Source organism: Myotis daubentonii, chromosome 12 (assembly GCF_963259705.1).
Source record: "Myotis daubentonii chromosome 12, mMyoDau2.1, whole genome shotgun sequence".
Lineage (NCBI taxonomy): Eukaryota > Metazoa > Chordata > Mammalia > Chiroptera > Vespertilionidae > Myotis > Myotis daubentonii.
In genome coordinates this window covers 55,497,681-55,510,457 of record NC_081851.1, presented here as the reverse complement: position 1 = coordinate 55,510,457, position 12,777 = coordinate 55,497,681, and the positions used below count along the sequence as shown (strand labels likewise).

Below are 12,777 nucleotides of genomic sequence, written 5' to 3'. Positions count from 1 at the left end.
TCGACTCTCTGGTCTGCCTGCCTATGTCACACTCACTAGCCAGAGGGGAGGCACAGCCTGGCCAGGGCCATTGGCTAAACCAGCCCTTTGCTGGCACCTCCTGGGAGCAAGGCAGTGCGCTCCACGCTCACCCAGCCTCTGTTCTAGGGGAAGAGATGCGACAAGCATCCTATCGTCTTAACACCAAGCAGCCTGAGACACAAAGCACTCAGTTTCACAGGAGCAGTACCTGGCTGGGTCCTGAAGACTGGTGGGATTTTCCTTAGGTGGAGATAAAGGACAGAGTGTTTTGTAAGCTGAGGAAACTGCCAGCAAAAAGTCAGCAAGGCAGGCAAACTGAGGTGCATTCAGGGAACATCGGAAAGTAGTCCTGAGGGAAGGAGCAGGCCTGGCCGCCAGAGAGGAACCACAAAGGTAAGAACGGTATATGATAATCCGTGGTTTTCCCTCCGTGCCTAGCACGGGGTCATGCGCCTGGAAAGGGCTTATGAAATATTGCTTTGGGTGAATTCTCAAAAGGCAGGACAGACCCCCGGGGCAACGAGGCAGGCGCGTTGAAAGAAAATTGAATTCCTGGTGTGCACCTGCTGTGCCGGTGACCGAGGTATTGCCTCTCAGCTGCAAACCCACCCTTCGTTGCCCTCCCTGCTCCTGATACTCCCGCTGAACATTATAAACATTTCTGCGCCAGCCCACGATGCTACACTTGGTCAGTAGAGGGCGGTGGAGAGACACTGTAGAAGGAAGGGCTCTTTCTGGCTCTGGCCCACCTTCCTGTCTCTGACTCCCTCCATGGCATTGCAAAGCCTGACCAGCACACCTAGTGGGACTCACCTCCTATGAGTGAGTCCTGGGGCGGGCAGCTTCTCGAGTTTCCCATCAGAGATTCTCGCCAGTGACTTCCTGGAAAGTTCAACTCCACCCACTAGGTAGTAGCTTTCTGGTCAGTTTTACGGGCACCTCAGTGAGTAGCTTCCTGTTTGCCAGCCTTGGCCCGAGTGAGCTTTCACACCATCCAAAGGCTCAGCCACATCCTCCCCAGTGAGATCTGAATTTTACCTCTCCCAAATTTAGAGTTCTCATGACCCCTGACTACATGTACCGGTTAATAATGCGATACAGGTTAAAAATGCGGATTCACCATTTACCGGTTACTAATGCGGATTTTGTCATCAAAGAAAACACGATAATTTCAAGAGAAACATCAAAAGTGCTTTATTCAAAGTAATGTCCATCGCTAGCTACCCATTTCTCCCATCTTTCAAGTAATTTGGGGATACCGTCCCAGTAGAACTTTTCTTGTTTTGAGGCAGACCATTCAGAGACCCAATTTTCCACTTCTTCGTACGTTGTGAAGTGCTGCTCAGAAAGTGTGTGTGCCATCAGTCGGAACAAGTGGTCATCTGAAGTTAGCAAGGTCTGGTGAATACGGCGGGTGGGTTAATACTTCCCAGGCAAGATCTTTTAATGTGTCTTTTACTGGTTTTGACGTGTGTGATGGTGCGTCATCACAAAGCAAAATTACTTTGCCATGTCTTTGGCCCAATCTGGTCCTGTTATGATCAAAGCGTGGTTCAAATTGATTATTTGTTCTCAGTAGTGATCAGTATTGACGGTTTCACCTGGCTTTAGAAGCGCAAAATACACCACACCTTCCTGATCCCACCAAATGCAGAGCATTGTCTTCTTCCCAAAGCGATTTGGCCTTGCAGTCCATGTTGATGGTTGACCTGGATCAACCCATGATGTTGTGTGTTTGGGATTCTCAAAATAAATCTACTTTTCATCGCCAGTCACAATTCCATGCAAAAAGGACTTTCTTTTGTGCCACTGAATCAACATTTTATGGATGACTTTTCGGTTTTCCATTTGTCTCTCTTTCAGTTGATGTGGCACCCATTTTCCTCCTTTAAAATCTTTCCCATTGCTTATAAATGATCGGAAATTGTTTGCTGAGCAACGTTTAATCTCTCTGCAAATTGTTTTTGAGTTTGACACGCATCTTTATCCAATAATGCTTGTAATTGTTGGTCTTCAAACTTTTTCAGTTGACCTGGACGTTCTTTGTCTTTCACATCGAAACCATCATTTTTAAAGCGTTTAAGCCAGCGTTTACAAGTCTCTTGAGATGGATCATGTTCACCATAAGCTTCCCGAAGTATATGATAACTTTCAGCAGCACTTTTCTTCAAAATGAAGTAATGAATTAAAACTTCCCGCAAATGCTCTTATTTTGGCACTTTTAAGGGTAAATATATCTATGATGTTAACACCTTCAGAAAATTTGACATATGACGTTTTGAAGTTTGTCAATACAACAAAATAGCATACATATCAAATCGCATAGATATGAAGATACGTGTAGCTCCATCTATTGAAAAAAATCCGCATTATTAACTGGTACACCTAGTAGTAGCCAATTCCTATTAGCAGTTAATCATTCTTTAGAGTCTACCTTCCCTGTTGGAATTACTGTGTCATTACTTCTAATTGCTCTCCCCACCCCCCCACCACCCACTAATCCCCACTGATACAAAGTTCGCACACTTGCCCTCACACACATCCCTGCCCCACTGGGGGAAGAGCGAGTGTCCCCAAACAAGTCCTTGCTCCCTCCTTGGTGGGATTTCCCCAACTAATCCTCTGAGCATCTTGAGTCACCTCCTCCTGTATCAGCCAGAGTTCAGCCAAGAAAACAGAAACCACTCTCAGTATCCAAGCAGGAAGGGACTGAAGACTTTGCTGCTTCAGTCTCGGCGTCACCTGCTCCTGTCCTTGCGCCAGGGGCTCTGTCTCTCTGAGACTCACTCCCCACCCCTGTAACGACAGAGATAATACTAGTACTCACTAGTCACTCATATGGTTCCTCGAAAATTATGTAAAATAATCTATGAAAAATTCCCGGTGCCTGGTACGTGGTTAGTGCCCAGTAAATGTAAGCTAGTACCAGTGTATCTATTATAATCTCCTCGTTGCTCCAGCACACCTGACTGAAGTGTCCCAAAATCACAACAGTCTGAGGCTGGGGCAGCCGGGAAGGAAAGAGGACATTTCAACAGCAAGACCTTCATCCCCGAAGAAAAACTGCCCTAAACCGGTAGGGGGCCATGGGAGGGGAGATGATGTGTAGGTGGGATGTGGCTCAGCGGCTCCAAGATGCCCCTCCTGTCCTCAACTAGAACAAGTTCTGCATCCTAAACTTCCGGCACTCACACTGAGCAGAGCTCTCTCTTCCAGACACCTTTTTAAAAGTCTAATTAAAAATGTAATATATGCACATTGTTTTTTAAAAACCAACGGGTACAAAATGCTATACAGTTAATAATGCCCTCCCCACCCCCAAACCCCAGCACCTCAGCTCTCTCACTGCGAGATGGCCATCATGAACCACTCTTATGGAGGCACATATACAAGTATGACGTTTGCATAGCCCAACACATATGGAACACTGGTTTTGCTTTTCCACTGAATATTATATTTTGGAGAGCATTCCACATTTGCACTGATGCCTCTACCTATTTGGATTTTTCTTTAAGCTTATTCTTTTTTTAAATCTGCATACTATTCTTGATATGGATACAGCACTAATTAACCACATCCTTCCTGGCAGAAAGTCCAATTTTCCCCAGTCTTTTGCTGTTATAAACAGTGTTGTACATACCACCTTCTTTCATTTTTTGAGGTAGAAAAATCATCTGACCTCTTAGAGTTGGAGCCCTAAAAAAACCATCATCATGGTCTGGTATTAAAAAAACAACAGGAGGGGGGGGGATGGAAACCCTGCATTCCAGTCCTGGTTCGGCCGCTAACATCCTCTGCGCTCAGACACCAATCACTTCATCCCTCTTATGACTCAGGTTCCCTGCCTGCCAGGCAGCAATAATTGTACCTGCTTCAAATTACCTCACAAGGGCATTCTGAGAATCAAATGAGATCATGTACGTGAAAGCTTGTGAGCCCTGTGTTAATATACAAGTCTTTCCTCTGGTTATTTGCCAAAGCTATGATTGACATGTGGCTCTATGAATGTGCCGATAATCATCAACATGGTGCCCGCTGCACCCAATGCCCCTTCTAAGGGAAACTGACCCACGCACACAGCTCCCACTCATGGACAACCCCAGGCTGCTGCGCCCCGCACTGTATGTCCCTGCCTTCCCCATCTTTCCACGTCTCCATGGCCGACTGACCGGGCTGGGCACTTTCCCAATCACTCAACTGCCCGGTGGCTAGGAGGAAACACTTTGCCCAAATAGAGGCCAACCAGGTTGTTCTGATTCTTGCCCTTGGAAAAGTCCACTAGGAACCGGAGAGTTAGGACAAACAACACAGAGAGTGGCCATGAGGCGCCATGAGAAGTTGAAGTTACAAGTACGCTGAAATCGGGAGGAGGCGGAGATCCCATGCACCCTGAGGCTATAAGAGGGAAGAAAATGTCAGGAAGGGTGATGGTGAGAAGAGGATATAATGCAGCAGAAACACCAGAATCAGCGGCGCCGTAACAATGGCAGGGCATGTGAAGGTGCACCAGCCCTGGCTGCTGAACCCAGCCCAGTCCCCAGCCACCTGTGCCCCTGTCCTGCCTCCGCTGTTCTCTCATGTGGCCTTCCTACACATCCCTCCCTCTGGCTCAGTGGAGGAGGGGGGACCCTTTCCATGCTGCCAGGAGTGCCACCTCACCCAAGGCGTATGAGACCTACCTTCCCAGCTTCCTGCAAAGTCCCCTCAAGGACAGGAGTGTGAGGATTCCACCTTGGGACAGAGAAAATGAGAATCCTAGACTCCATTTTGCATTTGAGCGTATTGCTTTGCTGAATGAATTAGTGCAGTTTTGTGGAGGTCCACCTCCGAGGGAAAGGGGAGGGTGGAGAAGGGCAGAAACAGAAACTGAGAGGCAAATGGATAATAATTATCAGTCGAGACGTTGCTCACGCTGGTCCTACCCTCTTGCCCAAATCCCACCCGTCCTTCATGTCACTGCCTCCCACAAACGTTCTCTAGCTGCTCCAACCGTATCAGTACCGACCTTTTTAAAAAAATGTTTTTATTGCCCTGGCCGGTTTGGCTCAGTGGATAGGGTGTCGGCCTGCAGACTGAAGGGTCCCAGGTTCAATTCCAGTCAAGGGCACATGCCCAGGTTGTGGGCTAGATCCCCAGTGGGGGGTGTGCAGGAGGCAGCCGATCAGTGATTCTCTCTCATCATTGATGTTTCTCTCTCTCTCCCTCACCTTTCCTCTCGGAAATTAATAAAAATCTATTTAAAAAAATTTTTTTATTGAAGTTAGAGAAAGGGAAAGGGAGAGGGAAAGAGATAGAAACATTGATGAGAGCCCTTGCTGGTTTGGCTCAATGTATAGAGTATCAGCCTGTGGACTGAAGGGTCCCGGGTTCTATTCTGGTCAAGGGCACATGCCCAGGTTGCAGGCTCCATCCCCAGTAGGGGGTGTGCAGGGGGCAGCCGATCAATGATTCTCTCTTTCCCTCTCCCTTCCTCTCTGAAATCAATTAAAAGTAAATTAATTAATTAATTAACTTAAATAAAAGTGGGAGGTAGACTCAGGATTTAAAAAAAAAAAAAAAAGAAACATTGACGAGAGAGAAAGATCCATCAGCTGCCTCCTGCACACCGGCTACTAGGGATTGAGCCTGCAGCCCAGGCATGTGCCCTGACTGGGAATCAAACTAGTGACCTCTTGGATCATGGGTTGAACATAACCACTGAGCCACACCAGCCAGGACCAACCTTCTTGACTATGATGACAGATTGCGTTTGGAGCCCCAACTCTTCATCCCGTCCCATAGCCATACTTGTTGCCCTAGGTCTTTGCAGTTCCTCCCACTAAAGGAACAGAGTACTTTTCACCATCCTGTGACTTTGGGTTTGGCCATATAAACATATTATTGGCCAAAGGTGATGGTGTGTCAGCTCCAATACCTCTTGTGCTACTCCCATTGCAATGAAAAGAGCATGCTCAGGCTAGCTCACTGTTCCCAAGAAGAGGACAAGGGACATGTGGAATAAAACTGCCTCGGCCAAGCCCCCTAGGCGAGCCCAGCCAAGACCAGCCAACTCTTAGATATCCCAGCTAAATAAATGTGCATTGCTGTATACCACTGAGATTTTATGGTGGTTTGATGTACTGCTGACCTAACTACCCATAGCACTTATTGTATATTTCTGTACTTGGTGGTTTGAATAGCAGTTCATTATTTCTTTGTTCCTTTGAGCAGATTAAAATTGACAGGTGTACAACTAAAAATACAGAATCTCCAGTTACATGTGAATTTCAGATAAACAATGAATAATTTCAGTATAAGTGTGCCCCATGCAATTTTTAGAAGGTATTTATACTAAAAAACATTTACCTAAAATTCAAATTTTACTGGGCAATTTATGTTTGTCTGGTAAGCCTACTCCTAGTGCTTGAGGCAGGATCAACATCTTACACAACAGCTGTGAGGCAGTTCCCATGGTCAGCATCAGAATGCTGGGAGAGGGAAGTCATGGTTCAGTTAAAGATTTGCAGGAAGGTAGAGCTTGAGCACTTTCTTCTCCCAGTGACAGACCCATCCCTTATAATAATGAAATGATGGTTACCATTTACTTAGTCCCTGTATAGGCAGGTAGTGGACAAATACACGTTCTATTTTTACATCAGTGCTGTAATTGTAGGGGGCTGGCTAAATCCTTATCCTCTTTAGAATGAGTGGACAGCTAGAGTGAGTAGCAAAGCTAGAATTCAAATGCAGCCCTTTCTCTCTTCATAATACAACCCTGCCTTCAACTACCAAAATTGTTTGATGGCATTTTCCCCCAAAACTGAAGATGGCAAAGAGTATTCCCCAGCCCCTCAATCTCTTTGCTGGCCCCCCTTAATCCATCGATGAATGGCAGAGGTTATGTGAATTTGCTAGGGCTATTGTAACAAAATACCACAAACTGGGTGGCTTAAACAACAGAAATTAATTTTCTCAAGTTCTGGAGGTTAGACATCCAAGATCCAGGTGTCAGCAGGGTTGGGTCCTTCTGAAGGCTGTGAGGAAAGAATCTGTCCCAGGCCTGTGATTTCTGTGCCAACTTGACTACCCATGGAATGTCCAAATATCTGGTTAAGCAATATTTCTGGGTGTGTCTGTGGGGTGTTTCTGGAAGAGATTAGCATTTGAATTGGGGGACTGAGTCAACCAGATTGCTCTACACCAAGCATGTCAAACTCACGGCCAGCAGGCCACATGCTCTACACAGTGTAGATGGCCATCATCTAATTCTTTGAGAGCCTGCATAGAAAAAAAAGAAGGTGGAGGAAAGCTATATTGGTGCTGCCTGACTGCTTGAGCTGAATATTGGTCTGCTCCTGGCCTTGGACTGAGACTTATTCTAGCAGCATTCTTAGTTACTAGGCCTTTGGACTCAGACTGGCTTTCCTGGGCTTCCCACTTGTAGATAGCAGCTCATGCCACTTCTCAGCCTCCAGAATCACACAAGCCAATTCCTTATAATAAAGCACATGTAACACACACACACACACACACACACACACACACACACCTGTCCATCCTACTGGTTCTGTTTCTCTGGAGAACCCTGACTCACACCAAGGCCCTCTTCTTGATTTATAGATGGCATCTACTCCCTTATTTTCATGTCATCTTCCTCTGTGTCCAAATTTCCTCTTCTTATAAGGACACCAGTCATACTGGATTAGAACCGACCCTAATGACCTTATTTCACTTAATCACATTTCTAAAGACCCTATCTCCAAATAAGGTCACATTCTAAGGCACTGGGGGGAAAGACTTCAATATATGAATTGAGAGTGGGTGCCATAATTCAGCCCACAGCAGGGTTTGTGGAGCTAATTGTGACTCATCACATACGGTCTACATGTAAAAGAGGACCCCAAGGGAGCAGATTTCAAATGATGAAACTCTGGGCTTCGAGTGGTGGAATTCTAGTTTCCAAAGCAGCCCCTAGGAATGGCAAAGGCCCACCCTGCAGTTCCTAATAATGGCACCTCCAAGGTGTGCCGCCCTCTGCCAAAGGGGCCCTAGCAACTGGTAGAATGTGGATTATTGTGAGGACAGGGGATTGTGATGGTGGCCAGGCTGTAGAATCTGGTGAGGCCAAATGTGAGTCCCTCAAAAGATGTCCTTTGGTCCCAATTGGCAGCATTGCGGATTTCAGGATGACAACAGAAGCCAGGGAGATGATGGAAGCCCGGGGGGCGGGAGAAAGCTGCCCAACCTTCCCCAAGATGGTGACTGATGACCCCATGTCTGAAGGGAAGTTCAGGGCTGCTTTGGTAAGGGCGGTGCCTCATCTCACTGCTCCAGCCAGACCCCCAGAGGGAGGGAAAGTACTGTGGGGACATGTGATAGGAGCTGAGTGCTCTGAGATTCCAGAGAGCTGCTAAGAAGAGCAGGTGATGGGAACCCCATCCCCACAACTGGCATCCAGCTATCACCGGGGGCCAGAGAGCCCTTCATAAGACTGTGGGAAGCCACTGGAAGTTGACTACCTCCCCATTCGGGGCCCTTTCTTCCCTCTGTGTATGGGATCCAGCTCCTCCATGGCCCTTTGGTTGGTCCCCATATATTTAGGTGCCCTCAGCACAGACCCTGGGTTTCTTCCTCCCACGGTAGCCCCAGAGGACTGGGTGTCTCAATCTTCTCAAGGACAAGTGGAGTAGGAGGTGGGGAAGTTACCTCCAAAGTGATTTGAAATGACCAGGAAAAGAGCCTTTAGTCTCAGCTCCCCAGCATCTCTTTCAATTCTAGGGTTTCATTCCTTCGTGTCAGCTTGCCCTCTTCCTCTTCTTAACTCAGGTCCTGATGACCCCATGTCAGTGCATGTCTAGGAAGAACTCAGTCTAGATCTTTACAACTCCCAGCAAGCACTCTTCCAAACCTGCAGTCCCCTGTGGCCTGGGGCTCTGGGCGTGCCCTGGGGTGGGAGTAGGGGGCAGCCCCATACTGACTCCTCACCATCCTTCTATTTCCCCTTTCCCCGCCTCAGGAGGCAGAGTCCCCTAAGCCAGACTCCTCCTCTGACTACCTGGAGGAGATGGAAACTTGTGAAGACAAAGGCTGCTCAGTGTCACCCAAATCACTGTCCTCCAAGACTGGCTCCACCACCAAGGGCCAGGCGGGCGATGGACCTGAATTCTTCTCAGAGCGGCCCATGACCCTGGGGAACCCAGGAATTGAGCTCAGTGCTGAGATGGAGCTGGAGAAGGTGCGCATGGAGTTTGAGCTCACACGACTCAGGTACCTGCACCAAGAGAATGAGCGGCAGCGGCAGCACGAGGAGGTGATGGAGCAGCTGCAGCAGCAGGCACGGCCCCGCCTGGTAAGTGACATGAAAGTGGGGGGAACTTTGCAGGTCTCGCCAGATGGCCAGGGGCTGACTCTAGGGGTGAGGGAGCCTCCGTCCCTGAAGCCCATCCTACCTGCTTCAGAGCCACATCCTGCCCTGGGTCCAGAGCTGGGAGCTCACTGCTTTAGAGTTTCCGTGTTAAACTGAGAGCTGACCTGAAAGGGCCTCCATCTGGTCCACCCACCTGCCCATGGTCTTCCTTCTCAGGGAAGAGTCTTCAACGTTTCCTCCAACACTCTCCATTCTTCTCTGCATCTCTTTGAAGAGACACAGTGCTTAAGCTAGACCCAGAACCCCTAATAATGGCAACTCAAAGGTGTGACACCCTCTGCCAAAGGTGTCACACTAAAATTTAGACATCTTTGGCAAGAAATGGACCATTCTCCCCTAATCTGTACTAAATGGGGATGAGAACGCCTACTTGTGGTTAAATGGGATGTGAAGTGCTTAGCACAGTGACTGGGCCATAATTAACATTAAGTCATGAAAGATGTTATTGCTTAAAGAAGTCTCCTCTGGGCTTTAAAATCAGACAGTTAAAATCCTGGCCCCATCGCACATCAACTGCGTGACACTGGGCAAGTTACTCATTGTCTTGGAGCCTGGGTTTGCTCATCCATAAGGTGGTACCTACCTCACCGGGTCATTGTGAGGATTACATGAGAGAATGTGTGTGAGGCACATTGCCATGAGCCTAGCACATTAGGTAAACACTCAATAAATGTTAGCTACTACCATTTTCATGTACTCATGCAATTCACTTCTTGACCCAAATGCAACGCTCATCATTTTTCAGTTTTATTGGAATATAATGTATGAGTTATGCTTCCCAGCTCTGAGTCATCCTCAATTCTGAGAAACTTGCCTTCTGCCTTTATTCAAGTCATTGCTATAACTGTTAGGAGGGTATGACCTAAAGAAAATGCCACCAAAAAATCTCCCTGCGTGTTCCATTAGTCACCACCCATGTGTTATATTTTATCCAGCTCACATTTCTCTACTTTGTCCAAAACACTATCTTGAGACACACTGTCAGATGGCTTCTGGAATTACGATATTATACTACCTGTAGCAATTCCCCAATATATAGTTTTTAAGAAAATGGGGTTGGTGTTGCATGATTTGTTCTCAAAGAATACATGCTGTCTTCTTAGCAATTATCATTTTTTTCTTGCTCACAAAATACCTCCTTCATTGTACACTGATGCGTTTGCTGAGCCAGGTCAAGCTAATTGAATGGGGATATCCAGAATCCATCTTTTCCCCCCCCGCTTTTTGAAAATCTAGAAAATATTTGTCTATCTCTAAGATTCCGGCACATTTCCTAATGTTTTTCACATCTCACACCTAATTTCCATTTCAAACTTGTTGTATTCTCCATATCCTGGGATAAAATTTGTTGTAAGTTGGAGCCCGAAACTATTGAAAGCAGGTATGTATGGAACTATGCCTTTGTTCAATGTCTCCTCCCAACCACATTTATTTGCCCTTTTCTGTTTGAAGACCTTTCTCCTTGCCGGATGAGGTAGAAACCTTTGGTGTAGAGTCCTAATCTGCTTTCTGACTTCTACTCAAACCATTGAATGTGTTTTAAGAGTCTAAAAGGTTTCACAAATGCATGCTTTGTTATCAAAATCATACATCTCACCCAGCAGCATTTCAGATGGAAAACGCATGGGGACCACAAAAGATGGCAGAGGTTAAGCCCGCCGATCCAGAGCCAGAGGGAGCCTGCAGGGGACCATGAGACCTGCCCAGCCCTGCCATCCTGCGAGAGCACAGGCTTCCTCCTCTGGGCTCCAGCCCTGCTTGCCATGCATTCCAGAGTGGGCATCACGGAGTCATCTTCTTCCCCCTCCGTTTGATTTTGTTGCCCTCACATTTTATGTAGTGGTTTCAGCAACGCTGTGTCCAAATCCCCGATTTCTAGCAATAGTTTACAAAAGTGTTTTGTGGAAAGGTGGAGAGCTGACTTGATATTTCAACTTCCTCCCCACTCTCTCTTTTCTGGGTGAATGGGATACCTTCCATTGCATTGAAAACTACCTCTGTGTGTGCGTTTCTTACCGAGTTTAGGGAACCACAGATCCTGCCCTCTGCCTGTTTACAAAAAATGTGGCATGATTTTAAAAGATACTTGAAAGGATAAACCATGGGTGGTATCTTAACTGCAGATCAAAACATTACCTTCCTTATATGTTGGCGCTTTCTACAGTTACCATGGGCTCTGTCAACCTCAATTACATAGATTCCAGATAAGAACAACACACAGGCAGGATCAGCCAGACAACTTCAGTAGTTTTCCTCAGGCCTAAGATTCTCAGGGTTGAGGGAGACCCCCAGCCCCCATCTCTCACCACCTGTCCACAGGAGAGACCAAACCCTGGACTGAAGGACCACAGACTGACCCTATGTGCCATGGGCCAGGACCAAGAGAGTCAGAAACAGTCCATCTGTGCCCAGGGGACACCCTCTCATTGTGCTACTGTCCAGAAAACAAACTGTTAAGTGTCTGGGAAAACTGTCAGAGGAAACGCTGAGACCTGGCCTTCAGATCTAGGGTCTCAGAGGCCCAGGAGACTGCCTACCTGTGTGACTCAGAGGCAGCGTGAAACAGAGAGGGAAGGCCTGAGTCAGGAGGGATAAGAGCAGCCTCGGGAAGTGAACAACCACGAATGCCCTCTCTGTGCCAGTGACCTTGCTAGGAATTTATTGCTTGCCTCTCTCTCCTGCTAACCCCACGAGGTGGGCACTGTTACTTCCCTCCGGTGAGGACAACCACCTGCCGGAAGTCCCATTCAGGAAGGCACAAGAGCAGGATGGCAGCCCAGCTTTCTGCCTGGCACCCAGGCCCCGTTTTTCCAGCTCCACCCTATTCTCTCCCCCACAGTTCTCGGGAAGCTTCCAGGACCTCCTGCACCCCCAGAACCAGTTTGCCATGTTCCTGTACTGCTTCATCTTCATACACATAATCTATGTCACCAAGGAGATGATCTTCTTCCTCTTCTCCAAGCACTACCTGTTCTGCATCGCGGCCATCTTGCTCTGTTTGATTAAAACTTTGTGGTCATACTTCTAAGTGCCTTGATTCTCTCCATCACTGAGAGCCTCCGTTTAGTGTTGCTGGGACATGAGCCATGTTAGCCCGAGCCACCCTGCCTCCTCCCTCCCTGGCGCCTCCTGCCCTAACACGCTGTCTCCTGGCCATCAGAACTTGCTGTTAGAAATCACCGCTCGCTGTCAGCCTTTTACACCTTAGTGTGAGTGACATGTCCAGGCCTTGCGCTCAGCCCAAGCTCTCACTAAGGATGGCGATGCTCGATCTGCTCAGAGGGCAGTTTTCACAAGTTAGCAGGTTAGGGAAGCATCCGTAGGAAGAGGGGTTTAGAAAGCCTTTCCAG

General features: G+C 47.5%; 1 protein-coding gene across 1 annotated transcript; it reads left to right on the top strand.

Annotated features, from left to right (window-relative positions):
• Positions 1-8,186: 8,186 nt before the first annotated feature.
• TMEM247 (transmembrane protein 247) lies at positions 8,187-12,455 on the top strand. Its single transcript, XM_059660744.1, has 3 exons — positions 8,187-8,303; positions 9,017-9,349; positions 12,267-12,455. The coding sequence occupies exons 1-3, from the start codon at positions 8,187-8,189 to the stop codon at positions 12,453-12,455; spliced, it is 639 nt and encodes a 212-aa protein (XP_059516727.1).
• The last annotated feature ends 322 nt before the right edge of the window (positions 12,456-12,777 follow it).